Genomic DNA, 27,458 nt, shown 5'->3' on the forward strand with positions numbered 1-27,458 from the left:
CCAGTCCTGGGGCTTGAACTCGGCTTGGGCACTGTCCCTGAGCTTCTTTGGCTCAAGGCTCAGCACTCTACCACCTGAGTTACAGCACCACTTCCGGCTTTTTCTGTGTATGTGGTGCTGAGGAATTGAACCCAAGGCTTCATGCATGCTAGGCAAGCACCCTACCATTAAGCCACCTTCCCAGCCCAGATTTGTATTTTTTAAAGTTTGGGCGGACCAGTGCCTAGCACACATTTTGCAAATACAGGAAGAAATTTCATATTATAATTCAATACATAATTCAGTCACTCAAAATTTGAGAAACATTTCTTTTTTTTTCTTAAGTCCCAGACTGGGACTGGAACCTGGAACTAGGTGCTTTCCCTCATTGGCTGGTGCTCTTGTTAACTGAGCCATGCCTCCAATGCTGAGAAGCATTTCTTACCAATTTCTTTCTTTTTTTTTTTTTTGGTCGGTCGTGGGGCTTGAACTCTGGGTCTGGCCGCTGTCCCTCAGCTCTTCAGCTCAAGGCGAGCGCTCTACCACTTGAGCTACAGCGCCACTTACGGTTTTCTGGTGGTTTATTGGAGATAGGAGTCTCACGGTCTTTCCTGCCCGGGCTGGCTTTGAACCCGATCCTCAGATCTCAGCCTCCTGAGTAGCTAGGATTACAGGTGTGAGCCACCAGCGTCCGGCTTTCTTACCAATTTCTATGCCCACTGAGATTTCATATGAATGAATTTCACTTAAAAATAGCTATGAAGGGGGCTGGAAAGGTGGCTCAGTGGTATAGTGCTTGCCTTGTATGCATGAGGTCCTGGGTTCGATTCCTCAGCACCACATAAGCAAAAAGAAAAAAGCCGGAAGTGGCGCTGTGGCTCAAGTGGTAGAGCGTTAGTCTTAAGCTGAAGAGCTGAAGGACAGCGCCCAGGCCCATAGTTCAGGCCCCACGACCGGACCCCAAAAAAAAATTTTTTTAAACTAAAAAAAATTTTAAAAAGCTAGGAAAGGGCTGGGAAGGTGGTTCAGTGGTACAGTTGCTTGCCTTGCATGCATGAGGCCCTGGGTTCAATTCCTCAGAAAAAGCTGGAAGTGGCGCTGTGGCTCAAGTGGTAGAGTGCTCGCCTTGAACTGAAGAGCTGAGGGACAGTGCCCAGGCCCAGAGTTCAGACAAAAAATAAATAAATAAAAATTAAAACAAAACTACAAAGCCTGGCACCAGTGGCTCACACCTGTCATCCTAGCTGAGTTCTGAGGCTGAGTTCTGAGGATCATGGTTCAAAGCCAGGCCGGGCAGGAAAGTTCTTGGGACTCTGATCTTCAATTAACCACCAGAAAACTGGAAGGGCGCTGTGGCTCAAGTGGTAGAGTGCTAGCCTTGGGCTAAAGAGCTGAGGGACAGCGCCCAGGCCCAGGACAGACAAAAAAAAAATAGTTATAATCTGCACACAGATCATAACTGTGTTCTGAAAAACTTACTGGGAAGTCAGGTGCATTAACCTGTGTGGCTTCTGACGTCCTACGCTTGGGGCTCAGAGCCGGACTACATTTCCCTAAATGCTCGTGGGCGAGGCCAAGGGATGGGAAGAGAACTATGAGCTCTGATTGGAGACAGCATAGTTCTGACATTGTCGGGGGCATGGCCCTTAAGATTGCTGGGAAATGTAGGCAAACACCACAAGGAAAGAGAGAGGTGGGACTTACAAAACACTCTCCCTGGCTGCTGGGAAATGACAATCTGCCTCCTTGTCCTCCTGGGATTTGTAGTTCAGAAAATGGGTCTTTCCCCTGTGCCCCCCAAAGACCCTTCCTGGACTATTAACTTGGGATGACATAAGCATGGATCTCAGTCAGCTGCTGTTTCCTCTGGCTTCACAAACCTCAGGTACTCCTCAGAGACTTGGGAGGGCCAGCCTGGTGGAGGGGGTGGGTTTCTCAGTAGGCGACCACAGTTAGAAATTAACCCCTAATGCTACAAATACCCGGGTTCGCTGGATCCATAAACAGCTCTGGTAAATGGGCTCTCTGCTTCTTGCCTCTGCCTTCTTTTTGTGCCCACAACTCTGTCCCTGAGCTGGTATGGGTGGTCCTGGCCCAAGCAAGGAGACAGAGACTTATACATATAAGGATCTCAGAACCCCAGACCCTGTGGGGTGTCCAAAGCTGGTTCCTGACCCAGGCCTGGAAGGCCAGGGAGGAAAAGAGCTGATCCTACTCAAAATGCCACACGCTGTCTCCATTCCATCAGTTCCCTTGTGCCCAGTGACCCTAAACACACCAAGTTGGTGCTACCCAGTCTTGCCTACTATAAGGACAAGGAGTGTTCCCCAGCTGGCGGAGCAGCACCGGTTTGAGAGGTGCCAGTGGTTTTGAACGCCAAAGGAGGCCCCTAGAGCAATGTCACAGTCCCTCTGATAGGAGCAGTCCTGCCCACACGTGCAGTCCTGTCGTATTTCCCTCTCTCCCTCTCCCTCTCTGTACTAGATTTTAAGCTCAAGGCCTTGTGCTTGCTGTAGACAGGCACTCTACCACTTGAGCCAGGTCCACAAACCTTTTTTGCATTGTTTTTTTAGTAGAGGCTTGGTGTTTGTTGTTGCTGTTGTTTTGCCCAGGCTCTGGTCTGGGACAGTGAATCTCCTAGTTATGCTTCCTGAGTAGCTGGGATGACAGACGTATACCATGTCTCCAGTTTTTATTGACTGAGATGCGGCCTTGAGAGCGTTTTGCCCAGGTTGGCCTTTGACCTTCCCAATTACTGCCTCCCAAGTAGCTAAGCTTACAGGTGTAAGCCTCCACATCTGGCTCCGTTCTATGACTCCAGAGAGAGTAAGGGTAGGGGTAAGATTAAAGGCACTCCCCTTTAGGGGATGGCAGGGTATCTCCTTCCCTCCTTCCCAGATCAGATGGAGTGTGGGTGTGGCAGAGGGAGGGAAGGGGCAGAGACTTAGGCCAGTCAGGGTTATATCTCCATTACTGAACTCCAGGGGAGTCCTGCTCCCCCTCTCCGCCCCCCCCCGCCCTCCACGTGCGCCTGGCCGGCCGGGGTGGGGGACACTTGGGGGCCCAGGGAGGGAGGGGAGTGGGGTGGAGCACAAGGGCGGGAACCGGCCCGCTAGAAGGGGAACTCGCAGACGAAGTAGAGGCGCCGATCGCAGTCGTGATCCCACCAGGACCCGTCGTCCGAGGCCTGGGCCACGCAGTTCTCCAGCACGCCGCCGTTAGGTTGGTCGGGACTGAGCGGGTGCGGAGCGGCGCTGGGCCGGGCGCCCGGCTCGGGGCTGGGTGCACGGTGCCAAGCGAAGAAGGACACGCGCTGGCCGTTCTCGAAGAGGTAGAGACCTTCGGCGCGCCGGTCGTGCACGCCCAGCCACACCGGCCAGTTGTAAGGCGCGAGCGCAGCGCGCAGGTACCGCGCCAACGCGTCCATCTGCTGGCGGTCCGCCGGCTGCGCCAAGCTTCCGCCCCGAGCTGCGCACCGCGCCTGCGCCGCCGGCTGCGTCTCGAAGTCACGCGAGAGAAAGAAGCACTTGTGGCCCAGGCGCAGCCCCTTCAGGCAGCCTGCGGGCAGGGCGGGGAGGGAAGAGGGCGTGACCAGAGTGTTCATAGGCGGGCGGAGAAAGGGGGCGTGTTCATAGTGGTGGTGGGAGGGGCGAGGGTCTGGGCTAGAGGGCAGCGAGGAGGCTGGGTCAGAACTACAGCAACCAATGAGGTGGAGCCAGGGGCTCCGGGGCGTGGTCAGTGTGTGGGCGTGGTCATCCGTTGGGGGCGGGACTTCAGGGCAAGGACGGTGGGGGCGTGGTGCAGTTCAAGTAGGGCCGGGTAGGCTTCTTGGAAGAAGCGTCTCGCCCTCTGCCCAACCCAGTCATTCTGGCCCCAGATCTGCCAACACATTCTAATTTTCTGGGGACTCTTTTGCTTCCCTGACTTCCTCATGTCCCCATGGCTCCCCCACCTGGCTCGGACCCCCCCGACCTTCGTCACCACGCGGGGCGCGAACTCACCCTCCAAGCGGCCGTGCTCGTGCTCGGCGCGGGCCCGCGCTTCTTGCAGGGTTTCCACGGCGTCCCGGGTGTTGCCAGTCGTCTCCCGCAGCTGCCGCAGCCCCTGGGTCAACTCGACCACGCGGGTGTCCAGCGCATGCAGACGGACGTGCAGCTGATGCAGGCCCGCGTCCAGGCCCGCCAGGCGGCCCACTGAGGACGGACGGACAGGGTGCTCACGGATGGGGTTCTGGGGGCGCCACCGGGGATGGGGTGCTACGGGGCCCTAGGACTCCGGAGGGCAGGAGTGAGGGAAGGAAAGGGGTTCTGGAACTTCCGAAAGTGGCCTCTTGGGAGGTCACACCCGTGGTCTGTAAGCAATTGAAAGACCACCAGGCTTCTGGTTACTCACGGATATAAGTGATGGTGTCCTCAGGGGTAGGAGAGGGGCTGGAGCTGGGGGTGGGGGGAGCCTGTGTTGCTTCCTCCTCTTCTTCATCCCCTTGATCCTCCTCTGTCATCCCAGTCCCTTGGCCTTCCGCAGTTGAGGCAGGATTCTCCTCCCTCCTCCTATCCGGCAACCCCAGGGCCTCCTGTAAATGCTGGGCCAAACAGCAGCCATCAGTCCCGTCTCTCCTCCCTACCCCCCACCCCCCTCCATGGCCTGCTTCCCTTCTCTGAAGCCACCTTCCCATTCTGTCAAATCCTCATTTCCCAAACTCTGGGATGTCCTCACCCCCAAGCCCAGGGGGTTCCCTTCCACCACTCACCTTCAGCATCAAGGCTTCCCGCTCCCGCTCCTCCTCCAAGGCTCCTCCCCAGCCTCCTTCCCACTCCCTCGCAGCTCCTCGAGCCCCATGGCCAAATCCCAAGAGCTGGAGGACCACCAAGGCCCCGAAGAACCAGTACGCCTGCATCAGGACCTTGGCACCTTGGATGTCAGGGCTGAGGCTGGGTTCCCTGAAGACTGCACCCTTGTCGTGGGTGCCAATTGCTAGCCCCCGATCCCCACTTATCCCAGTTGCTTTCTGGTGCCTCTCCTCTCCTCTGATCCCTGAGGGCCTGTCTTCTTGGCTTCTTGGTGTGTGTGTGTCTCCCCGCCCTTCTTGGCTCCCCTGAGGCCCTGCCTTTGTGGCCGGAAACCTCCAACGTTCCAAAGCCAAGATCCCGCCTTGCCCCCCCAACCCCCCTTCAACTTTCCAGAGCTGGCTTCTGCAGGGTTCTTTCCTTCTGCCTGGCCAAGAGCTCAGCAAATCAGGAATAGAACCTTGCTCTCCAAAGGATCCTGGGGACAGCAGGCCTCAGACCTTTTTAGGAACACCTCAGGACCAAGGGGTCGAGGTGGGGTGATGGGACCTTCACCCACACATCCTCCTTCCTCTCTCTCTTGGCCATTCCTGAGGAGGGGGCAGACTTCAGGAGCTGCGAAGGTTGTTATTACCCAGTGGCCACCATCTTCCACAAACCATTCACAGGCTCCAGGGTACTCCCTCCCTGCCTCCTGTCCACCTACATGGGCCATTCCCACCCACCCAGCCCTTATCCAGGGAGAAGATAAAGTATATGTGCATATCTGTGGGGACACACACACACACACACACACACACACACACACACACACACACACACACACACACACACACACCTATCTCTGGGAGTCAGTGGCTCATGCCTAGAATCCCAGCTACTCAGGAGGTTGAGATCTGAGGATCCTGGTTCCAAGCCAGCTCGGGCAGGAAAGTCCATGAGACATCTCCAATGAACCACCAAAACGCTGCAAGTAGAGGTGTAGTTCAAATGGTAGAACATCATCCTTGAGTGAAAAAGCTAAGGGACAGTGCCTAGGCCCAGAGTTCAAACCCCAGTACCAACACACACACACACACACACACACACACACACATGCTCCACTACAGTGCAACAGATAAGCTCCCAGGATGCAGGGCTGTGCAAAGGGGGGTGGGGGGTACCAGGGGGTGCAGTGAGCTGTCAGAGAAAATTTCTCTAGGAGATAGAGCAGACAGACATGGGGCTGGGTACAGAGAGAGCTCTAAACCATCCAGGAGCTGCTTCCTCCCAGCCTGGACCACTGCAGTCCCCTCCTCCCTGCCCTCCTCCTCCTCCTTCCTCGGAGCCCCTCCAATCCCGGCTGCCTGCTTGCCGCAGCCAGAGCAATCCTTCCAAACCATAAATCAAATCACATCATTCCCACTCCCCTACCTTCCCATCAGAAGCAGGAGGAGAGCCAAACCCGGACTCAGCCCTCAGCCCAGCCTGCTGCCTAGGGGCTGGGGAAAAGAGGAACCCTTTGTAGCTGTGTGACCTCATCACCCCTGCTCCCCATGTCCCCCCACTTCCATGGTACCGCTCAGGCTGCAGCCTCCCTGCTCCTCCCTAACCCAGAGCTTTTGCATTCTCTTTCCTTCTAGAAGCCTCTCTCCCCAGCTGCTCATCTCTAAGAGGCCTTCCCTAATCACCTTTAGCTAAAAAAGCTTCTGGTATACAAGCTGTTTTTATTTGAAGTGCCCACCTTTTATCTTCCAGGTATCATTGGGACTGACAAGATCTGCTTGTGGCTTTATGTCTATCTCTTGCCAACGAAAGCAGAGACTTACGCAGTGCCCTACCCATGAAGCAGGAGATCAGACCCTTCCCTGCGCATAGTAGGTGCTCGCTCAAGCTGTGAGTCTGGCCATAGTCTTTCCAAGTGTGGTAACGGCTTGGTCAGAGGCCTGGAGGTCTGTTCGCACCTGCATTCCCCATTTGGAGGCTGCAGTGAGGATGGAGATGATGGGCAAGCCCCTTGGGGCTGGGGAAGCAGGAGGCCATACTGGGCACACTCCATGCCAGGCCCGTGAGTCACACAGGGCTTTCCCAACTTTGGCCTGGCCACTTGTGCCAGCCAGCACCAAGCATATTAGCCAGGCAGCAAAGGGCCAGCTCTTGAAAGAAGGAAATTGAGCCTCAGACTGGGGGGCACAGCCCTTTGGAGGTCACCAGTGTGCAGGTAGCCAGCCCAGGCTCTGGCTCCCAGCATGGGAAAGGGGTCTGCCCTGGGATATCTGCCCTGGGGTGTCTGGGAGCCCCGAACGGTCCTTGGAAATCAATGCATTCGACCTTGTCTTCCAAGAAAGCACAGTGCCCGGTGGAGGCCTGTGTGACCTTGGGCGGGATGTGCTCTGCCTCAGAGCTTGGACCTCTCAGGTGCCTGCCTGGGCCCACTGGGCTTTCACTTCCAGCCACGGTCCTCCCTAGATCATGTGCAAGGCTGCAACATCCTTGCAAACTGTAGAGGGGTACGCAACCTCACAGCTGGTGCCAACACACAGCTGTTTTCCAGAGCCCAGCTGCTCCCCACCTGGGTGGATGGGGGTACATCTACAAGGGCCTCTCCCAAACCCAGGCTGGCAGGCACCTGCTCCGGCTTAGGCATTGTAGGGTGCTGCGGAGAGCCTGCAGCTGGGGGGTTGGGAACCCCACAGGCCGCCCAGAAACCCAGAACTGCCTTCTCAAGGTGCCTTTGCGACCTTTAGCTTTTTTGACCTCTCTATCTCTTGAGCCACAGCTGCACTTCTGGCTTTTTGGTAGTTCATGGGTACAAGAGTCTCGTGGATTTTACTGCTTGGGCTGGTTTAGAACCATGACCCTCAAATCTCAGCTTCCTGGAGTAGCTGGGATTACAGGCGGTAGCCACTGGCACCCAGCTGTGTAGAGATGGTTGGGCACAGCTGCCTGTGCATGCCAGGGGTATACAATGAAGCACAAGGGGCGCCTGCTGTCCCTAAGCCTCTGCGATTTCTACAACTGGGTGACTTGGGGCAAGTTCTCTGTGCCTCAGTTTCTCCCTCGGGAACACAGAGATGGCCAACATTCTACCACATAGAAGCGACAGCGGCTGCTACCCAGGAGGGGAGCTAGGATGAGAGCTGGGCTGCTGGGCAGGTGTGGGGTGCCGGGTGAGGTGTGCGCGGTGGCAGCCCCACCTCCCTGACACGCGCCTAGCCTTCTGCTCTGTGAGGGCCGGGCACACAGGCGTGCACAGCCCAGGTGGGTGGTGGCCAAGCCTGGCGCCACGTTGCTGCGTGTGCTGGCTGGTGCAGGAGGGCTGAGCGCACGTGTAGCTGGGCGCGTTTGTGGCGGTGTACCCCGGGGGGGGGCACTGGCAGGCAGGGCAGCCATGCCCCGGAGACAAGGCACATCTGCGGGCTCTGCTCCTGTCTGGGGGGACCCCGAGCCTGGCTCAGGTGGGTCCACGTGCGCCGGGCCCTGGGCTGAGGTGGCCTTCGAGGGGAGGGGAGGAGAAGAGAGGAGGGGGGAGGAGAGGGCCCCCCTCCCCAGTCCCCACTATGGGGGAGCCCCCGGGAAGGGGCGGTCCTGAGGTGAGTGAGGACCCCCGGTGGCGGGGGTGGGGGCGGGGCGGGGGGGGCGGGGCGGGGCGGAGCCGGGCGGGGGGGGGATGGGCGAGGTTTGGGGGCGCGGGGAGGGGCGATGTCTCCTCCGCCGGCTCCGGGAGGGAGGGAGGGGAGAGGGCGGAGGGAGGGGAGGGCGGGAGGGAGAGGGGGAGGGAGGGAGAGACCGGGTGAGGGAGAGACGGCGCGAGCGCGCGAGCCAGCCGGTGGCAGAAGGCGGCGCGGAGCGGGCGGCGGCCGCGGCCCGAGGACGAGGAGGCGGCGGCCGAGCGCGGGGACGCGGCGCCCGGAGCCGGCGGGACCGAGCCGGGGCGCGCGAGCAGGGGCGCGGCGGCTCGGGGGGGCGCCCGGCGCATGGCCAGGCCCGGCCCGCGGGGGGGGTGAACCCCGGCCCCCGCCGCCCCCCGCCCGGCCCGCTCGCCCCCCGGGGCGGTGGGGCATGGCCTGAGGGTCCCCCGGCCCCGGGGGAGGGGGGTGGGGGGAGGGGGGAGGGCGCGGGCGCCGCCCGGGATCAGCAGCCCCGCCAGGCAGGTAAGCTGGGGCCGGGTGCGGGGCCCGGGGGTTGCGGGGCCGGGGCTGCGGGAGGGGGCGGGGGCGCCCCGGATGTCCTTGGCCCGGCGCCGGGCTCGGGCCCGGGGTGCGGGGTGCGGGGGACAGCGACTTGGGTTCCGGCAGAGCAGGGCGCGCCCCCACCCCGGCGGCGGGGTCCCCCCAACCTGGGGCTCTCCGGGGTCGGGCCGGGGTCCCGGGGCCCGCCTCCCGCCCGGCCCGGTCCCGGCCACTCCCCCGCGTCGCCCCCCGGCGCACCTGGCCCCTCCCCCAGGTCACCCCGGGGCCCAGCCGGGGTCCCCGCGCCCCCCACCCCGGGACCGCACGGGCCCCGCGTCTCCCGCCGGGCGCCCCCCTCCCCCGAGGCCGCCCCTGCCCGCACTCCCGTCCGCGCCGCGGCTCCTCCGGCCCGGGGTCTCCCGCCCCCCTTCCCCGGCCGGGGTCCCCCCCCCGCCCGGGCCCCGACCGTGGCCTCCGCCCCTCTCCGCCCCCACTCGCCCTCCCGCGCCCGCGGCGGGCCACGCCGCCGCCCCCAGGGCGCCCCCCGCGCCCCCCGCCGTCCTCCGGGGCACCCCCACCTCCCCGCCCCCCGGCTCCTCAGCCCGTCTCGGTACCAGCTGCGTGCCAGCTATTCTTAGCCGCCGAGCGTTTGATTCATGCCGCCCCGGCGGAGTGTGCCCGCTCCCTCCCTCGGGCCGGAGGGGGAGGGGCCGAGCGGCCGGGGGGCTGGGGCGCGGGGGAGGGGGGGACCCCGGGCCGGCCGCCGCCCCGCCCCGCCCCTGTGGGGCCGGGGGTCAGCCGGGGTCAGCCGAGGGGGGAGTGGCCGCGGCTCCGGGGGAGGGGGCCAGGGGGATGAGGGGGGGAGCTGGACCGGGCCGGGGTCCCCCCCCGGGGGCGGGGCCTCGGCGCGGGGAGGGGGGGGAGGGCCCCGGCTGGGGTCTAGGTGCCCTCTCGCCCACAGTTCTTGGAAGTCTGCTTCCACACACATTTTCTCTTCCTTGCTTCAGCCCCCCCATCCCCAAAGTCGGCAGTACCCTCCACTGCTTCTCATCTCCATGGCAACCGTGCGGGAGCCGGGCCTGGTGTGGGGGGGGGGAGGGAGGGACCAGACCAGACATTCTGGTTTCCGGTGCTGGGGTGGGAGTTGGGGGGTGTTTGGGAGAGGCAGTTCTACCCCCCACACCATTTGGAAGGGACCTGCCCTCGGAAGGCACAGTGGGGACCCAGGAGATGATCCCCAGCCCCACTTCCTACCTTCCTTGGCAGCCAAGCCTTCCCCCGCCCCTGCCCTGCCCGCTCCTCGGATGCCGGCCCACCCCTCCCACCATGCCTGTCCTGGAACACGCCCACAGGTCATCACAGACACCTGCACCCCACCACCCAGGCCCTCCTCCCCCAGCCTGGCTCGCACCCCGGGGGGCTGCTGCTCACCACTGCCAACCTGGTTCAGATGCCCCAGTAACCTCTCACTGTCCCCTTAGGGACAGCCTGCAAGATGCCCTGCCCTGGGGCGCCCTCAGGTGGCACCCTCGCTCCCCTGGGAAGGCCTTGCTTTGGTGAAGTCACCCATCAGGGCACCGCCATCTCCCTCCCCCGTTCCTTACTACGGGGCTCAGTCAGCCTGGGCAGGAGCACAGGGGGCCAGGGTGGGGCCGGGAGGGTGGGTACCAGTGGGTCCACCTGTCTGTCCCGAAGCTAATTTTAGCTCCATTTTCTGCGACCTCACAAAGTGGGCCACTAGCTCCCGCGGTGATTCTGCGGTTTCTGGGACACGGCCACGCAAAGTGGGGCGCAGGGGGGGTGGGGGGCTGCAAGCAGGGCCAAGGGCAGGGAGGAGACAGGTGCCAGAAGTAGGCGAGGCAGGGAAAGGGGCCTGGTGTGGGCCGGTGTGGTGGTGGAGGTGGGAGGCCGGCAGGTCTGGAGCGCATGCCCAGCCTCCTCCCTGCCTGTGCCGGACCGATTGTCCACTGAGGGGTGCTGGTGGCCCCCGAGGGGTCTGAGCCTGATGCTCACTCCTGGTCCCCTGCAGTCACCTGTGATGCTGCCGCCCCCCACCGCCCCGTGGCCCCACGATGACCCACAGCCCCGCGACAAGCGAGGACGAGGAACCCCACAGTGTCAACGAGTATCTCGAGGGGGGCTCGGAGTCCGACAGCTCCCCCGACGGGCCAGGTCGAGGCCCCCGGGGGACCCGGGGCCGGGGCAGCGGAGCACCTGGTAGCCTGGCCTCGGCCCGAGGCCTCCAGGGCCGGTCCATGTCTGTGCCCGACGACACCCACTTCAGCATGATGGTTTTTCGGATTGGCATCCCAGACCTGCACCAGACCGTGAGTTGACCACCCACCCACCATCTGGCAGAGGTGGGGACGAAGCCCCCAGCTGGTGGGAAGCCACTTCCGGGGAAGGCCCCCATTTCCAGAAATGCCTTCCCAGCCTACCTGGGACCCTTGACCTACCTGAGTCCTCCTGTCTGTCCCCCTCTTCCTCCAGAAATGCCTGCGTTTCAACCCCGACGCCACCATCTGGGCTGCTAAGCAGCAGGTGCTGTGTGCGCTGAGTGAGAGTCTCCAGGACGTGCTGAACTATGGCCTTTTCCAGCCTGCCACCTCCGGCCGCGATGCCAACTTCCTGGAGGAGGAGAGGCTATTGAGGGAGTACCCCCAGTCTTTCGAGAAGGGGGTACCCTACCTGGAGGTGAGACCTCCATCTCCCCAACCTTTTACCAACAACACAAAAGGCATGCCCCAAAATAAACACACCCCACACTTTCATGGGCTCTCCTAAGACTCCCCAGCAAGAGAGGCCCAGAACAAGGCCTGATTTCAAATCATTCTCCCCCTCTGACCCCCTGGGTGGCCTTCGCAAAGTCCTTGTCCCCCTCTCCCCTTCTTGTCTGTGAGTTGGGGAAGGTGTCCTTGACTCCCTGCAGGAGCCAGACACCTTTAGCCTTCAAGGTAGGCCTGGCTCTCAGAAAAGTCAGTCTCTGCCCAGCCGCCCAGCCAACCTACCAGAGCTGTTGACACACCAGTCCTGCCCTACCCTGGGGATAAGGAAGAGGTCAGAGGTCAGAGGCCACCTCTTCCACCATCACCCCCACCCCGACACTTCCAGTCAAGACCCCAGTTCCCAATCTTGGTCTCTCCTCCATGCCTCAGTTCCGATACAAGACGAGAGTTTACAAACAGACCAATTTGGACGAGAAGCAGCTGGCCAAGTTGCACACAAAGGTGAGAGAAACCTGCTGGCATGGAACAACCCCCTCTCCCCCTCCCCCCTCCATGCCTACCCTCGCACCTCCCTGCTCTCCACAGCAACCCTCAGTGTGGGCCAGGCCCCAATGTCCAATGGAAGCTATTTCCTTCCTCCACCATCCTCTGAGCTCACCTGGATGTACCAAGTCCAAGGATCACCTACATATTTTCTCCAGTCCTTATGCCAAATCTCCCCCAGTCTCCCCTGATCACCTGGAGGATGTGAAGGGGCTGCTGTGGCTTAGAGAGGGAAATTTTCTGGTTTTTTTGTTTTTTTTTTTTTGTCGGTCGTGGGGCTTGAACTCAGGGCCTGGGCGCTGTCCCTCAGCCTTCCGCTCAAGGCGAGCACTTTACCACTTGAGCCATAGCACCACTTCTGGTTTTCTGGTGGCTTATTGGAGATAAGAGTTTCATAGACTTTCCTGCCTGGGCTGGCTTTGAACCTTAATCCTCAGATCTTAGCCTCCTGAGTAGCTAGGATTACAGTTGTGAGTCTCCATGCCTAGCTCAAGAGGAGAATTCTTGGGACCCTAGCACCCCACACCATACATCTCACTCCTTCCTCAGTTCCCTAGGCTTTTCTTCCCCTGCCATCCTGAAAGGTCCTAGGGGGCCACTGGCCATCTGGAACATGGCTGATCTGGACAGGAGGCATTCTAGTAAAATAACAGTATAGCTTTCATCTGTTGGAATAGTAATAGCGTGGATTTATTAATCCAAGAACAGTTTCAGCTGTTCAATTCCAGTACAATAGATGGTTCCTCTGTGTGTGTGTGTGTGTTTGTGTCTGTCTGTCTGTCTTTGTGTGTGTCTGTGTCTGTGTGTCTGTCTGTCTCGCTGTCTGTCTCTCTGTCTGTGCCTGTCTGTCTGTCCTGGGGCTTGCACTTGTGAACTTGGCACCTGGGTGCTATCCCTAAACTTTTTCCACTCAAGGCTAGTTACTGCTCTTTTACTTGAGCCACAGCTCCACTTCCAGTTTTTGGGTGGTTCGTTGGAGATGCGAAGCTCACAGATTTTCCTGTCCAGGCTGCTTTGCACCCTGATCTTCAGATCTCAGCCTCCTGAGTAGCTGAGAATACAGGTGTGAACCACTTGTGCCCGGCCTTCTTTTTCTGAGACAGAATCTTATTATGTGGCTTAGGCTTGTCTCAAATTTGAAATCTTTCATCAGCTTCCTGAGGGCTGGGATTCCAAGGATGCACCACCACACACAGCTTCCTTTTTCCTTTAGAGGTGGCTGCTGGAAACTTTTTGGTGTTCTCTGTGGCTGGCTCTGTCTTCCACTGGGTGGCGCTGTTTCAGATCTCTGAGCAGCTTCCCCTCTTCCTCCTCCCCCAGACCGGATTGAAGAAGTTCCTGGAGTATGTGCAGCTTGGGACATCCGACAAGGTGGCACGGCTGCTGGACAAGGGGCTGGACCCCAACTACCATGACTCGGACTCAGGAGGTAGGGAGGAGGTCCTCCACACGCTGGAGGAGAGCAGGCGTCAGACTCGGTGGTGCAAGCCTGTAATCGCAGCTATGTGGGAGGCAGAGGCAGGAGGATCTCAAGTTCAAAAACAGCCTGGGCAAAGTTAGTGAAACTCTTGTCTTCAAAACGAAACAGAAAAACCTTCAGAGCTGGGAAGTGGGAAGCACAGGGAGTGGGAACTGCCTGTGATGGATGGCCTTTTTCACCCCAGAGACGCCTTTGACGTTGGCCGCCCAGACGGAAGGCTCTGTAGAGGTGATTCGAACTCTGTGCTTGGGCGGGGCCCACATCGACTTCCGGGCTCGGGATGGCATGACAGCTCTACACAAGGCTGCCTGTGCCCGGCACTGCCTTGCTCTCACGGTGAGTCACCAGGGTGCCCTCAGCACTCCTGGGACCTTCTCTCCTTTTCTCTTGCTTTTCTGTCAACATCCACGTTCCTTCCTTCCTTCCTTCCTTCCTTCCTTCCTTCCTTCCTTCCTTTCTTTCTTTCTTTCTTTCTTTCTTCTTTCCGTTCTTTCTTTCTTTCTTCCTTATATGTTAAAAACAGTCCTTCTTTGTGTCCTGGGTACCTCTTTCAGTTGTCACTCTTCTGACTGAATTAGAGACCTTTCTCAGGCTCTGCATGGGGACACACGTGACCATCAGCGGGTCATACCTCACCCAACCTGGGTAGATCCAAACCCTACCCCCATTGAAATATGACACAGAGTCATGTTGTATAGACCTAGTTTGAAAGCTTCTTCCCGAAGCCGGGCACCGGTGGCTTACACCTGTAATCCTAGCTACTCAGGAGGCTGCGATCTGAGGATCCCAATTTGATGTCAGCCTGGGCAGGAAAGTCTCTAAGACTCTTATCTCCAATTAACCAGCAAAAAGCCAGAAGTGGAGCTGTGGCTCAAGTGGTAGAATAAGAGTCTTAAGCAATAAAGCTCAAGGACAGCATCCCAGCCCTGAATTCAAGCCCCAGGACCAGCATAAAAAATTTTTTTAAAGGCTTTTCCTCTCCTCCAACTCCCAGAGGCACCTTGTCTTTCCTCAGGAACACACACACACACACACACACACACACACACACACACACACACACACACTCCAAACCTTCACTGTTCATTCCATTAGCCACTGGCCACACAAGGCTGTTTACATTTAAATTAATGAAGATAAAGCAAAATTAAGTGGTCAGTTCCTCTGGCTCACAAGCCCCATTCAGATGCTCATGGCCCCCATGTGGGCGCCATATTGGATGGTGCCATTGAAGACCATTGGCTGCTCCCCTGCTTGTGGGGCAGGCTGGCTGCAAGCACTTTCTCCTTGGAACACTTGAGGGTGCTTGCTCTTCTACATCCAAAGCTTCAGTTGGAACCGTATCCTGCTCCCCAGACCCCAGTCCCTGTGAGGCTGGTTCAGAGCCTGCCCTGTCCTAGCTTGACTTGTTTTCTAGACCCATTTTTAGGATACTTTGTTTTAGAACAATTTTCCATTTGGCCGGGGGCCCTGGTAGATCCCTCGTGTTTTGCATTCTCACATTGGTCCCCCAATAAGCATCCTCTAGAGAGTGTGGAGTGGCACTGCCACATTGGCCACGGCTGTCTTCCAGTGGCTCATCTATGGTGGGAGCAGGTGCATCTGCTGGAACGCAGAGCTGAGATGGCACTGGCGGTGTGGGTGACTGGAGGCCACCTCCCTGCTAGTCCTACAGAACCTCCTGTGACTGTCCTTCCTCCCCGGGTCTGCCTCCTTTCTTAGGCGCTTCTGGACCTTGGGGGGTCCCCCAACTACAAGGACCGTCGAGGACTGACCCCTCTGTTCCACACGGCCATGGTAGGGGGTGACCCCCGTTGCTGCGAGCTGCTTCTGTACAACAGGGCCCAGCTGGGCGTAGCTGACGAGAACGGCTGGCAGGAAATCCACCAGGTGCTTGAGGCTGGGGTGGGAGGGGATGTTTGGGAGGGAAACTGAACCTTGGTGCTTCCAGGAGGCTGGGATTCTTGTGTGGGGTGAGTGAGGATAGAGGGGAGGGAAAGTCAGGAGCATGGATGCACACCAAGAGTATTTGGGAGCCGGGCGCTGGTGGCTCACGCCTGTAATCCTAGATACTCAGGCGGCTGAGATCTGAGGATCGCGGCTCAAAGCCAGCCCGGGCAGGAGAGACCGTGAGACTTCTATCTCCAATAAACCACCAGAAAACCGGAAGTGGCGCTGTAGCTCAAGTGGTAGAGTGCTCGCCTTGAGCTGAAGAGCTGAGGGACAGCGCCCAGGCCCAGAGTTCAAGCCCCACGAACGACAAAAAAAAAAAAAAAAAAGAGTATTTGGGGAGGGGCACGGGCCAGAAGACGGGACAGCTTGGGACCCACAATGGGTCCCAAGGACTGCCCTCTTGTCCCTCATGAGGGCTCAGACTGGACCCTCTGGCCTTCAAAGGAGCATTTGTACTTGTAAAGCTGGCATCTTAGGTCCCTAAGCAGGAATGAGAGGTGAAGGTGAAGAGAAGGTGAATGGGAGGGCTCATGGCCCCAAAGAACAGGGAGGAGCCTGGAGGGATTCAGAATGAGTCTGATCAAGGCCTTGTGCTTCCTGTCTTCCCCCATCCCCCAGGCCTGCCAGCGAGGTCACTCTCAGCACCTGGAGCACCTGCTTTTCTACGGGGCTGAACCCGGAGCCCAGAATGCCTCGGGAAACACGGCCCTGCACATCTGTGCTCTCTACAACAAGGTTTGCCCTGGCAGCCCCTCCCACCTCAGCCACCTCAGCCACCTTCCCCGCACTGATGCCTGCCTCAGACCCTCTCCATCCCAGCCTCCCAGATGTGCATGTCTGCTTCTCCGATGCTTTCACCCTTTATCCACCCATCCATTCATTCATTCACCCATCCATTCACCCATCATTCCTCCACCCATTCACCTATCCACCCATCCATTCACCCATCCACCCATTCATCCACCCACCCATTCACCCATCCATTCACCTATTTATCCACACACCCACTCATCTATCCACCCATCCATTCACTGATCCATCCACTCATCCATCCACCCATTCACCCATCTATTCACCTATTTATCCACACACCCACTCATCTATCCACTCATCCATTCACCCATGCATCCACTCATCCATCTACCCATTCACCCATCCATCTACTCATCCATCTACTCATCCATTAATCCATTCACCCACCCATCCACTCATCCATTCACCTATCTATCTACCCATCTATTCACCCATTCATCTACCCATTCATCTACCCCATTCACCCATCCATTCACCCATCCATCCACCCATTCATCTGCCCCACACACCCATCCATTCACCCATCCATTCACTCATCCATTCACCCATCCATCCATCCACCCATCCATCTACTCATCTGATTCTCCATCCATCTTTATAGCTTTCCATCTACTTATCAACCAGCCAGCCAACCAGCCATCTATTCAACAAATGTTCCCCAAGTTCCTTCCTAAGTTCCTGAATCAGGCCTGGAGTTGGTTGCTAGGGGACACCCCCTGATGTTATGGCCTGGAGTGCTCAGAGTGAGGTCCCAAGGGAGTGCTATCTGGACGTGGGTCTGGATGTGGGCCTGGGTGGAGGTGGCTTTCGGAAGAGGCTCCAGTCAGACTATTATGAAATCAAGAGTCAGCCAGACAGAATAGTGGAGGGAGGATGCTGCAGGCAGAGGGCTTGGCCTGCATAAAATAGGCGGGAGGAGGGGGCATGACAGGAAGTGGAAAGGGGTCTATGTGGGCCTTCACTTGCTGGACATCTGCACTCAGCCAGCTGTGATGGCAAAGTGGGGACAGAGGAAAGATCCAGAAGCAGCTCCTGACAGGGATCATAGGGTCCTGCTCTTTCCAGGCTGGTGGATGGACCCCACGTAGGACTCTCTGGGAAAGGCAGCTGGAGTGCTCATGGTGACAGCTTGAGCCCCAGCGCCTCTTCTCCCCAGCAGTGCTCCTAGAAGCTGCAGCTTCCTGCTTCTTTTGCTTATTTATGTATATATATATATATATATATATATATATTTTTTTTTATTTGGAAGGGGGAGATTTGAACTTAGTACTTGGTGATTGCTAAGCAGACACTCTACTACCTCATACCCACAGCCCTTTTCACTGTGATTATTGTTGAGATAGTAGGGTCTCATACTATAATCTTCCTCTTTATGCTTCCTATCATAGCTGGGCAACAGGTGCACACCACCATGCCCAGCATTCTCTGTTGAGCTGAAGTCTCACATAATGGACAGGTAGATGCATGATGCATGGATGGATGGATGGATGGATGGATGGATGGATGGATGGATGGATAGATGGATGAAAGATCTTTTGCTGGAACTAGCCTTGAACTGTGATCCCCCTGATCTCAGCCTCATGATTTTTTTTTGCCAGTCCTGGGGCTTAAACTCAGGGCCTGGGCACTGTCCCTGGGCTTCTTTTGCTCAAAGCTAGCACTCTAGTACTTGAGCCACAGCGCCACTTCTGGCTTTTTTTTTTTTTTTGTTTTTGTTTTTGTTTTTGGTCCGGTCGTGGGGCTTGAACTCTGGCCCTGGGCGCTGTCCCTCAGCTCTTCAGCTCAAGGCTAGCGCTCTACCACTTGAGCCACAGCACCACTTCCAGCTTTTTTTTTTTTTTTTTTTTGCTTATGTGGTGCTGAGGAATCGAAACCAGGGCTTCATGCATGCAAGGCAAGCACTCTACCACTGAGCCACCTTCCCAGCCCCCACTTCTGGCTTTTTATGTTTATGTAGTGCTGAGGAATGGAGCCCAGGGCTTCCTGCATGCAAGGCAAGCACACTACCACTGAGCCACATTTGTGGCCTCTTGAACAGCTAAGATCCTAAGTATGAGCTACCAGCATCCCTGCTCCTACCATGCCCACCCCCTGCCAGTTCGCTGCCCTTGAATGTGGGGATGCCAGGAGATGGGAGCCTGCTGTGAGGCTGCTGGTCTGCCAGCCACTTCCTCCAGGAAGTCTTCCAAAACCTCCTTCTGCCTTGTGAGCGAGCACTTGCTGTGCCGGGGATTTGGCAGGTGGCCCGGTGTGGCCCAGTGGCATCGGCCAGGGAGGACTCAGTGTTTATCAAACCAAATCCATGCGGGGCCTACACGTCCCCTCCCTGCTTTTTTCCCTTGAAGGGTAAAATGGTTTCTCTAGTCCAGATTGTGGGGGTGGGGTGGGAGGGAGGGTGTGTAGTGGAGCAGGAAGGACTCCCCCCCCCTTCCTACAGACTAGGGCCCCGCAAGCCACGCCCCCTCAGCATGTTGATCTGGGGATCTAGTATTCATCCTGTATTCATGACAGCTCTGATCATAATAATTGTTAGTATTAATGTTGCCACCCGTGCCACTCTGGATCTGGTCGGGAGACTTATTCATATGAGCAGGGACAATTTAGGACAAAGATGACAGTAGCACCCACCATGGACGAGGATCCAGGGGACTTAGGTGCTGCTTGCTCCCGCATGCTAATAACCAAGCAGATGTCCACAAATGGGAGGTTATTTTCCATTCTTCAGATGGTTCTGGGGATTGAACTCAGGGCATCATTCATTCTAGGCAGATGCTCTACCACTTGAACCATACTTCTAGTCCATTGGGGGTTTTTTCATTTTATTGTGTTTTGTTTTTTGCTTTAGTTATTTTTCAGATAGGGTGTAGTCATTTTATTCAGGATATCTTGGTCTGTTATCTTCCTATGTTTCTTTTTTTTTTCTTTTTTTTCTTTTTTTGTTGGTCGTGGGGCTTGAACTCTGGGCCTGGGCGCTGTCCCTCAGCTCTTCAACTCAAGGCGAGCACTCTACCACTTGAGCTACAGCGCCACTTACGGTTTTCTGGTGGTTTATTGGAGATAAGAGTTTCACGGACTTTTCCTGCCCGGGCTGGCTTTGAACCGCGATCCTCAGATCTCAGCCTCCTGAGTAGCTAGGATTACAGGTGTGAGCCACTGGTGCCTGGCTTTCTTTTTCTTTTTCTTTTTCTTTTTTTTTTTTTTGGTCTGTCGTGGGGCCTGAACTCTGGCCTAAGTGCTGTCTCTCAGCTCCTCAGCTCAAGGCTAGCTCTCTATCTCCTTGTCTTTGCTCCCAAGGGCCAGGACTAGGTCTGGCTATTTTCCCACACTCTCTAATCTTGGCATTCCCATCCAGCCCCGGTGGTGGAGGTCAGGTCCATGTCGAGGCTGTGAGATCATGAGGGCTGGCTCTGATGGACCGCTCTGTCCCAAGGCCCCTTTGCACATAGTAGGCTTAGCTGCATCTCTGGGGAGTGAGTGAGTGAGTGAATGAACGAATGAACGAATCATGGGTCAGCCATCTTGGATTTCTACCAGGACTATGTACTGGCTCAGAACTCAAAACAGGTGGTGGCTTGTTTCCACAGATCGAATGACTCAACACATGAATAAATGAATGACTCCAGCAGATGAAGTTTGATTGACAGCTCTGCATCCCCCAGCCTCATCCTTGTTCTGTGCACATTTGCTGAGCACCTCCCCTGTGCCTGGCACCAGGTGCTGGGGATAGGAGAGGGATCTGAGACGGGGCTCGGACCAGGGAGAGGGCCGGGGAGGCTCACGCTTGTGCGAACAAATCTGTGCCACCCTGTGAGATGCCCGCTAGTTCCAAGTAAATGTCAGGCTCTTTATATGCCCAGTAGGGGGAGCCACGGAGTCTGTGACATCTAAAAGTGGTCAGGGCAGGATGACAACCCCATGGATGGGAGCCAGGGATAGGGCCCACAGTTCTCAGTGGGACCCCGGGCAGACACAAACATGTGAAAAAGCATATGGCCACAGTGAACGCATGCGCACTCCCACAGAACACCCACCACACTAGCTGGAGTCTCTCGCTGTATGGTCACCTTGGCCATCACGTGGACACAGATGAACACCAGGGCCAGAAGGTCAGTTGGAATACTGACTATTCTACTAACTGCTGTGTGGCCTGGAGCCTGGGACTGCCCTCTCTGAGCTTGCCCTGTCCAAGGGGCCTCAGAGGACATGCTGTGAAGGGCTGAGATGAGAAGGCATTTGTGACTTGGAACAGAGGGGCACAAGTGGCGATGAACTGGGGCTTGGCCTGGGTTTTGACAGGCTGAGACAAGGGAAAGAAAGCTGTTTTTAAAAAGCCCTATCCACTAGCCAGATGTGATGGCTCACGCCTGTCATCCTAGCTACTCCAGAGGCTGATACTGGGAGGATCACAGTTTGAGGCCAGCCTGGCCCCAAAGCTGTCTTAAGATCTCATCTCAACAAATACCTGAATGTGATGGAGCATGGCTGTCCTGCTAGCTGTGAGGGAGGATGGAGATGCCAGGCCATTCCTGGAGGAGAAAAGTTCATGAGATCCCATCTCAAAGAAAGAAGGGCTGTGGTATCAGGTGTGTCTGTCATTCTAGCTATGGAAGGAAGCATAAATAGGAGAATCACAGGCCAGCCTGGACGAAAGTGCGAGGCTCTGAATTCAAACCCTAGTGCTGCTCCCCAAAAAGTGTACCCCTTTGTAAAATCTTTGGGATGAGCCGGGTGCCAGTGGCTCATACCTGTCATCCTAAGCTACTCAGGAGGCTGAGATCTGAGGATCACGGTTCAAAGTCAGCCTGGGCAGGAAACTCTGTGAGACTATCTCCAATAAAACACTAGAAAACTGGAAGTGGGGGGCTGGGAAGGTGGCTCAGTGGTAGAGTGCTTGCCTTGCATGCATGAGGCTCTGGGTTCGATTCCTCAGCACCACATAAGCAAAAAGAAAAAAGCCGGAAGTGGCGCTGTGACTCCAGTGGTAGAGTGCTAGCCTTGAGCTCAAGAGCTGAGGGACAGCGCCCAGGCCCAGAGTTCAGGCCCCATGACCGGACCCCCCCCAAAAAAAAAAGAAAACTGGAAGTGGCGCTGTGGCTCAAGCGGTAGAGCGCTGGCCTTGAGCTGAAGAGCGCAGGGGCAAGCGCCCAGGCCCAGAGTTCAAGTCCACGACCAACCAAAAAAACAAAACCAACTTTGGGGTGAGTGGGGAGAGACACAAAAATGACAAATGGCATAGAGAGTGGAATTTGGGGCAAATAGGCTCATTTTGGCTTTAGAAGAATGCCTGAGACCTGGCAATGAAGGAAGGACGGGTATCAGAGGCTCTTTCATAGACAGAGGCTGCCTCAGGAGAGGCGACATTGAGCAAAACCCTAATGAGGTGAGAAAGTAATCTGGGAATAGAGATCTATGCGTCGAGGAAATCACAGTGCAAAAGCCCAGGGCTGGAGCAAGGGGGGGGGGTCAGAGGGGGAGGCCAGGCCTCTAGAGCCAGGGCAGGAGGAGCCTCCCGTGAGGTAGCTCAGGTGAGGACTTCCCAGCTCATGGCAAGAGTTTGATGACATGATTGGCACTGTAAAGAATGGGTGTGGATGGCATCTGGGCCTTCCTTCGGAGTCTAAGAGAGTGAGACGGTCCTAGGCTTGAGTCTGAGCACTACTTATCACCAGCCACATGACCTTGAGGTGTTCTGGAAGTTTCTAGGAGACCAGAGGTACTCATTTTTCTCTCTGGGAACTTTGGACAAATCCAATGAGTACCTTCCATGCACCGTGCAGAGTGTGGTGCTACTGCCATCTAGTGGTAGAATCTGGGCCATAGCTCCTCGCCCAGGAGCCTCAGCCCCAGATGACTCTGGGGTCCAGAAACCCTAGTTCTGTTCAGCTCTGGCTAATAGGATATAACTCGAGCCTCAGCTCCAAAATGTCCTCTTAGTGGCCGAGGAAAAGAGGAATTGGTGGTTTTCACTGCAGTAGCATATTTTACTTAACCTGATGTTTCTAAAATATCACTTAAACAAGGAATGCTACAGCCAGGTACCAGTGGCTCACACCTGTAATCCTAGCTACTCAGGAGGTAGAGATCTGAGGATTGCAGTTCAAAGCCAGCCCTAACAGGAAAATCTTTGAGAATCTCATCTCCAATAAACTACTCAAAAAAGTTGGATGTGGCACTGTGGCTCAAGTGGTAGAGTGCTGGCCTTGAGCAAAAGAAGCTCAGGAACACCCAGGCCCAGAGTTCCAGCCTCAGGACTGGGGTGGGGGGAGGAATAGCACATCACTTAATTTCTCCCTTAAATATGGAATATTAGACCATTTAATTTCTTCCCCATACTAAATCTTTGAAACCTCGTGTATTTTACCCTTTTGGACTAACCATCAAGTGTTGTGCTTATGAGCGGAGTGTAGTAATGAATGCACACCTGTAATCCCAGCCCAAGCGGAGGCTGAGGCAGGAGGATCATGAGTTCAAGGACAGGTTGGGTTACATGGAAAGCCCCTGTCTCAACACAATGAGGAAACAGGACAAATCCAGAATGCTTGTGTGGTGCCATCCTGAGCGAAGCAGGTTTTCTTCCTCGTGTTTCCAGGTGGTTCCCTGCATGCCAGGCACTCACAGCAGCCTTGATTTTGGTTTTCTGTTTCCCCCCCACACCCAGGAGACATGTGCCAGGATCCTTCTCTATCGAGGGGCGAACAAGGATGTGAAAAATAACAATGGACAGACTCCTTTCCAGGTGTGGGCTCAGTGGTGGCTATGACAGTGGCTGCAAGGCTTGGGGTGGGGGCGGCGATAAAGAGGACTCAGGGAGCCGGGCTCAGGTGGGGAGACTGAGTCAGCAAGGATGGTGCTTTGAGGCCCTCCTGGGCAGAAAAGTTCACAGAATCCCTTTTCAGCCAATAACTGAGCACAGTGGTGGGCACTGTCATTCTAGCAGGACAATCACAGTCCAGATGCCACCCGGGACTGGATTCAGGGTGTAGCTCAGCGGTTTGAGTGCCTGAGTCCAGATCCTAGTACCTCAGAGAAAATAACTAAAAAGAAACCAACCCAAGCAGGAAAGGCCTGAGACTCTTATCTCTAATTTATCACCTAAAAACAGAAGCTCGCTGTGGCTCAAAGTAGTGGAGTGCTAGCCTTGAGCAATAAAGCTCAAGGACAGCGCTCAGGCCCTCAGTTCAAGCCCTGTGACAGAAAAAAAAAAAAAAAAAAAAAAGGCTGGATGAGGCATCAGGCAACAAAGCAGTGCTGCAAAAAGGGGGCGGCGGGTTGGAAGGAAGGTTAAGTTGGGGAGATCCCAGTAAGTTTCTGCCCTGTCTCTCCCCCTGGACCTCTGGCTGCACCCCTCCGTCCAGGTGGCCGTGATTGCTGGGAATTTTGAGCTGGGCGAGCTGATTCGCAACCATCGGGAACAGGATGTAGGTGAGTGGCACCTAGGGAGCCCATGGGGGTCACTGGGGTTGATGTTGGGATTAGCGTCCAGGCTTGAGCCGAGCACTGGTGCTGGGGCCAATAAGCCTAGTGACTCAGGAGGCTGAGATCTGAGGATTGAGTTTTAAAGTCAGCCTGGGCAGGAAGATCCATGGGACTCATTTCCAATGACCAAAAAAAGCCAGAGGTGGAGGCGTGGCTCAAATGGGAGAGCACCAGCCTTGAGCAAAAAAGCTCAGAGATAGCAACCAGGCCCTGAGTTCAAGCCCCAGGATGAACACACACACACACACACACACACACACACACACACACACACACACACACACACACACACACACACACACACACACACACAGTCAGAACTTGATTGGATGGATGAGGAAGAGACCTAGAATCCCCAGGCCTGAAGAGTGGAGGGTGTGTTCAGTCCCCCTCATTCTCATCTCCGTCTCTCATTCTCCTTTTCTTCCTCATTGTCTGTCTGTCTCCATCTCTCCCCCACCCCATGTGCCCCAACCAGTGCCCTTCCAGGAGTCCCCCAAGTATGCAGCCCGGCGGCGGGGCACCCCCGGGGCGGGGCTGACGGTGCCCCCAGCGCTGCTTCGAGCCAACAGCGACACCAGCATGGCACTGCCAGACTGGATGGTGTTCTCGGCCCCGGGAGCCTCGTCTTCTGGGGCCCCCGGTGCTACCTCAGGCCCCCAGAACCAGTCCCAGCCCCCAGCCCCCAGCACCAAGCTCAGCAGCGGGACCCTCCGCAGTGCCAGCAGCCCCCGCGGGGCCCGGGCCCGCTCCCCGTCCAGAGGAAGGCACCCCGAAGAAGCTAAGAGGCAGCCTCGTGGGCGGCCCAGGTAGGGCAGGGCTTTGAGCCCCCCCCACCTCAGCCAGATGCCCTCCTTAGAAACACCCCAACTCCAGCCCGTGTCCCTAGCGTGGTAGGGCCCTCCAAGCCCCTGGCTGTCTCTGGGTGAGCCCCTCTCCTGACCCTGTCCTCAGGCCTGCAGATGAGCTGGGGAGGGAAAGCAGAAGAAACTGAGGCCACCGAGGGAAGAGAAGGGAGAGGGCAGGAAGGGCAGGCGCCACTGTGGGATAAGGAGGCAGCTGGCAGGGGACTTGGAGGTGACCCAGGAGATGATGGATGAGGTGATGTAGAGAGGCTGGGACGCAGCTCGGAGCTGAGGTGCAGTCAGGAGAGGGGAGCTGCAGATTGGCATGGGCAGGCAGATGGCACCCCCCCAAATGCCCTCTTCCCTGGAACTCCAGACCCCAGAGCTGATGCTTCATCTCCCTCCCACCCAAGGCGCCCCTTCCCTCCACTCCCCCTGCCTCTCACACCCTCTGTGTATACAGCTCCAGTGGAGCCCCCCGGGAAGGCCCGGCCGGGGGCACCGGGGGCTCTGGGGGCCCCGGGGGCTCCCTGGGCAGCCGCGGAAGACGGAGAAAGCTCTACTCAGCCGTGCCTGGCCGGTCCTTCATGGCTGTGAAATCCTACCAGGCCCAAGGGGAAGGAGAGATCTCCTTGAGCAAGGGCGAGAAGATCAAAGGTAACTGTGGGGCTGGGCATTTGGGTCACAAGTGTCTCCCCAAACCCATCATCCAGGTGGACAGACTCCAGTCCAAACCTGGTCTTTCCTGCTCACTTGTGCAGGCCAGAAGCAGGGCTTCTGGTGCTGCCCCTGGCCTGGCCAGCAACCCTCACCTGACATTTTTCTTTGAGGGGTAGATGCCCTCCAAGGGATCTGGTGGGGTGGCAGGAGTTGGGTCATCTCTTTCTTTGTAAGTCAGTACCGTAGTTAAAACTCAGGGTCTTGGGCTGGGAAGGTGGCTCAGTGGTAGAGCGCTTGCCTTGCATGCCTGAGGCCCTGGGTTCAATTCCTCAGCACCACATAGCAAAAAGAAAAAAGCCGGAAGTGGTGCTATGGCTCAAGTGGTAGAGCGTTAGCCTTGAGCTGAAGAGTTGAGGGACAGCGCCCAGGCCCAGAGTTCAAACCCCACGGCCGGACCCCCCCCCAAAAAAAAACAACAACAAAAAACTCAGGGTCTTGCAGTCTTGCTTGGCTCTGAGTGCTCTACCACCTGGCCATGCTTCCAACTCAGCTTTGTGCCGGTCAGTTAGAGTTGTGAGTTTCTCAGACATTTCTGCCCACACTGGCTTTGAACCGGGATGTTCAGATCCCAGCCTCCCGAGTAGCTAAGATTCCAGGCATGAGCCACCTATGCCTGGCAGTCCTCTGGCTTTATACACCCTCCTGCATCCAAGGCCAGGCCTGGCCCACACCCCCAATCACTGAACCAAACCCCAAACTGAGGAGTCAGTGAGGGAGCTCCCTCAAAGCCAGTGTCCTCACTGAGCCCCCTGCAGGGTTCTGGGGTTCATTCTGTTGGCTGCTTATCAAATGTTCTGTTATTTTCTATTTCAACTCTTCCAAAATGCCCTCCTTCCCTCCCTCTCCTTCTTCCTCCCTCCCTCTCTGCTTCCTCCTTCCCTTCCTCCCTCCTTCTCCTCTTTCTCTGTCCCTTCCTCCCTCCTTTTCCTCTTCCTCCTTCCCTCCCTTTTCTTTCTGGACCCCTTTGCTGTCTAATTCACTCCCTTCTCCCAGGCACAGCATCCATGTATAGCTCTTCAGTTTCTTCCAGTAGTTGCAGCTCCAAGCTCTGCTGACCTGGACGCTCTGCGTTAGCAGAACACACTCTGGTTGTAAAAGCAAAAGGGCAAGGGACATGGGTGGCTCAAGTGGTAGAGCGCCTGCCTATTAGGTGCCAGGCCCTGAGCTCAAACCAAAAGGGGACCGGCTTCCTGGGTCATCACTTACCAGTGTGGAGGCCCCGCCCCCTCTGTCCATCCAGTCCACCTGCGCTGCGTGAACCGGCAGAGGGCAGACCTGTGCTAACTGCGAGGCTCGCAGGCCACAGGGCCCAAGTGTAGACCTGCCCCTTATCTTGGGGGATCCTGGGGGGGAACAGTACTGGGTTTGAACTTGGGTGCTCTACCACTTGAATCACAAACCCAGCCTTTTACGCCTTAGGGTTTTTTGTTGTTGTTGTTTTGTTTTGTTTTTTGCAAGCCCTGGGGCTTGAATTCTAGGCCTGGGCACTGTCCCTCAGCTCTTCAGCTCAAGGCTAGCGCTCTACCACTTGAGCCACAGCGCCACTTCTGGCTTTTTCTGCTTATGTGGTGCTGAGGAATCGAACCCAGAGCCTCATGCATGCAAGGCAAGCACTCTACCACTGAACCACCTTCCCAGCCCCCATTAGGTATTTTTTTAAGATAGGATTTCACTTTTTTTTTAATTGGTCATGGGACTTGAACTCAGGGCCTGGACTCTGTCCCTTGAGCTCTTCAGCTCAAGGCTAGTGTTCTAACATTTTTACCAAAGCACCACTTACATCTTTCTGGTGGTTAATTGGAGATAGGAATCTCACAGACTTTCTTGCCCTGGCTGGCTTTGAACTCCATCCTCAGATCACAGCCTCCTGACTAGCTAGGATTACAGGCGTGAGCCACTGGCACCTGACTGGATTTCACATTTTGTTGGTGGCCTGACCTTAATCTTTCTACCTCTGCTTCCTGTATGGCTGGGGTCACAGGCCT

General features: G+C 56.7%; 2 protein-coding genes across 4 annotated transcripts in view; one reads left to right on the top strand and one right to left on the bottom strand.

Moving 5' to 3' along the window:
• Positions 1 to 2,459: 2,459 nt before the first annotated feature.
• On the bottom strand, positions 2,460 to 5,041 carry Clec11a (C-type lectin domain containing 11A). The gene is made up of 4 exons (XM_070000472.1): positions 4,730 to 5,041; positions 4,372 to 4,561; positions 3,981 to 4,172; positions 2,460 to 3,537 (listed from the first exon to the last, which is right to left on the bottom strand). Exons 1-4 carry the CDS (start codon positions 4,874 to 4,876, stop codon positions 3,092 to 3,094), a joined length of 975 nt encoding a protein of 324 aa, XP_069856573.1. The 5' UTR covers positions 4,877 to 5,041; the 3' UTR covers positions 2,460 to 3,091.
• A 3,503-nt stretch (positions 5,042 to 8,544) lies between these two features.
• Positions 8,545 to 27,458, top strand: part of Shank1 (SH3 and multiple ankyrin repeat domains 1) — a 42,549-nt gene continuing 23,635 nt past the window's right edge. For all 3 annotated transcript variants that reach the window (XM_070000874.1, XM_070000875.1, XM_070000876.1), the window contains exons 1-12: positions 8,545 to 8,899; positions 10,947 to 11,244; positions 11,408 to 11,611; positions 12,073 to 12,144; positions 13,507 to 13,615; positions 13,851 to 14,002; positions 15,389 to 15,556; positions 16,238 to 16,354; positions 23,091 to 23,168; positions 23,788 to 23,854; positions 24,387 to 24,717; positions 25,217 to 25,410. In XM_070000874.1, coding sequence (XP_069856975.1) covers positions 10,990 to 11,244; positions 11,408 to 11,611; positions 12,073 to 12,144; positions 13,507 to 13,615; positions 13,851 to 14,002; positions 15,389 to 15,556; positions 16,238 to 16,354; positions 23,091 to 23,168; positions 23,788 to 23,854; positions 24,387 to 24,717; positions 25,217 to 25,410 — 1,747 coding nt within the window. In that variant the 5' untranslated portion in view covers positions 8,545 to 8,899; positions 10,947 to 10,989. The remainder of the gene's footprint in view (positions 8,900 to 10,946; positions 11,245 to 11,407; positions 11,612 to 12,072; positions 12,145 to 13,506; positions 13,616 to 13,850; positions 14,003 to 15,388; positions 15,557 to 16,237; positions 16,355 to 23,090; positions 23,169 to 23,787; positions 23,855 to 24,386; positions 24,718 to 25,216; positions 25,411 to 27,458) is intronic.

The sequence above is a fragment of the Dipodomys merriami genome, unplaced genomic scaffold (assembly GCF_024711535.1).
Source record: "Dipodomys merriami isolate MVZ:Mamm:240054 unplaced genomic scaffold, mDipMer1.0.p SCAF_57, whole genome shotgun sequence".
Taxonomy (NCBI): domain Eukaryota; kingdom Metazoa; phylum Chordata; class Mammalia; order Rodentia; family Heteromyidae; genus Dipodomys; species Dipodomys merriami.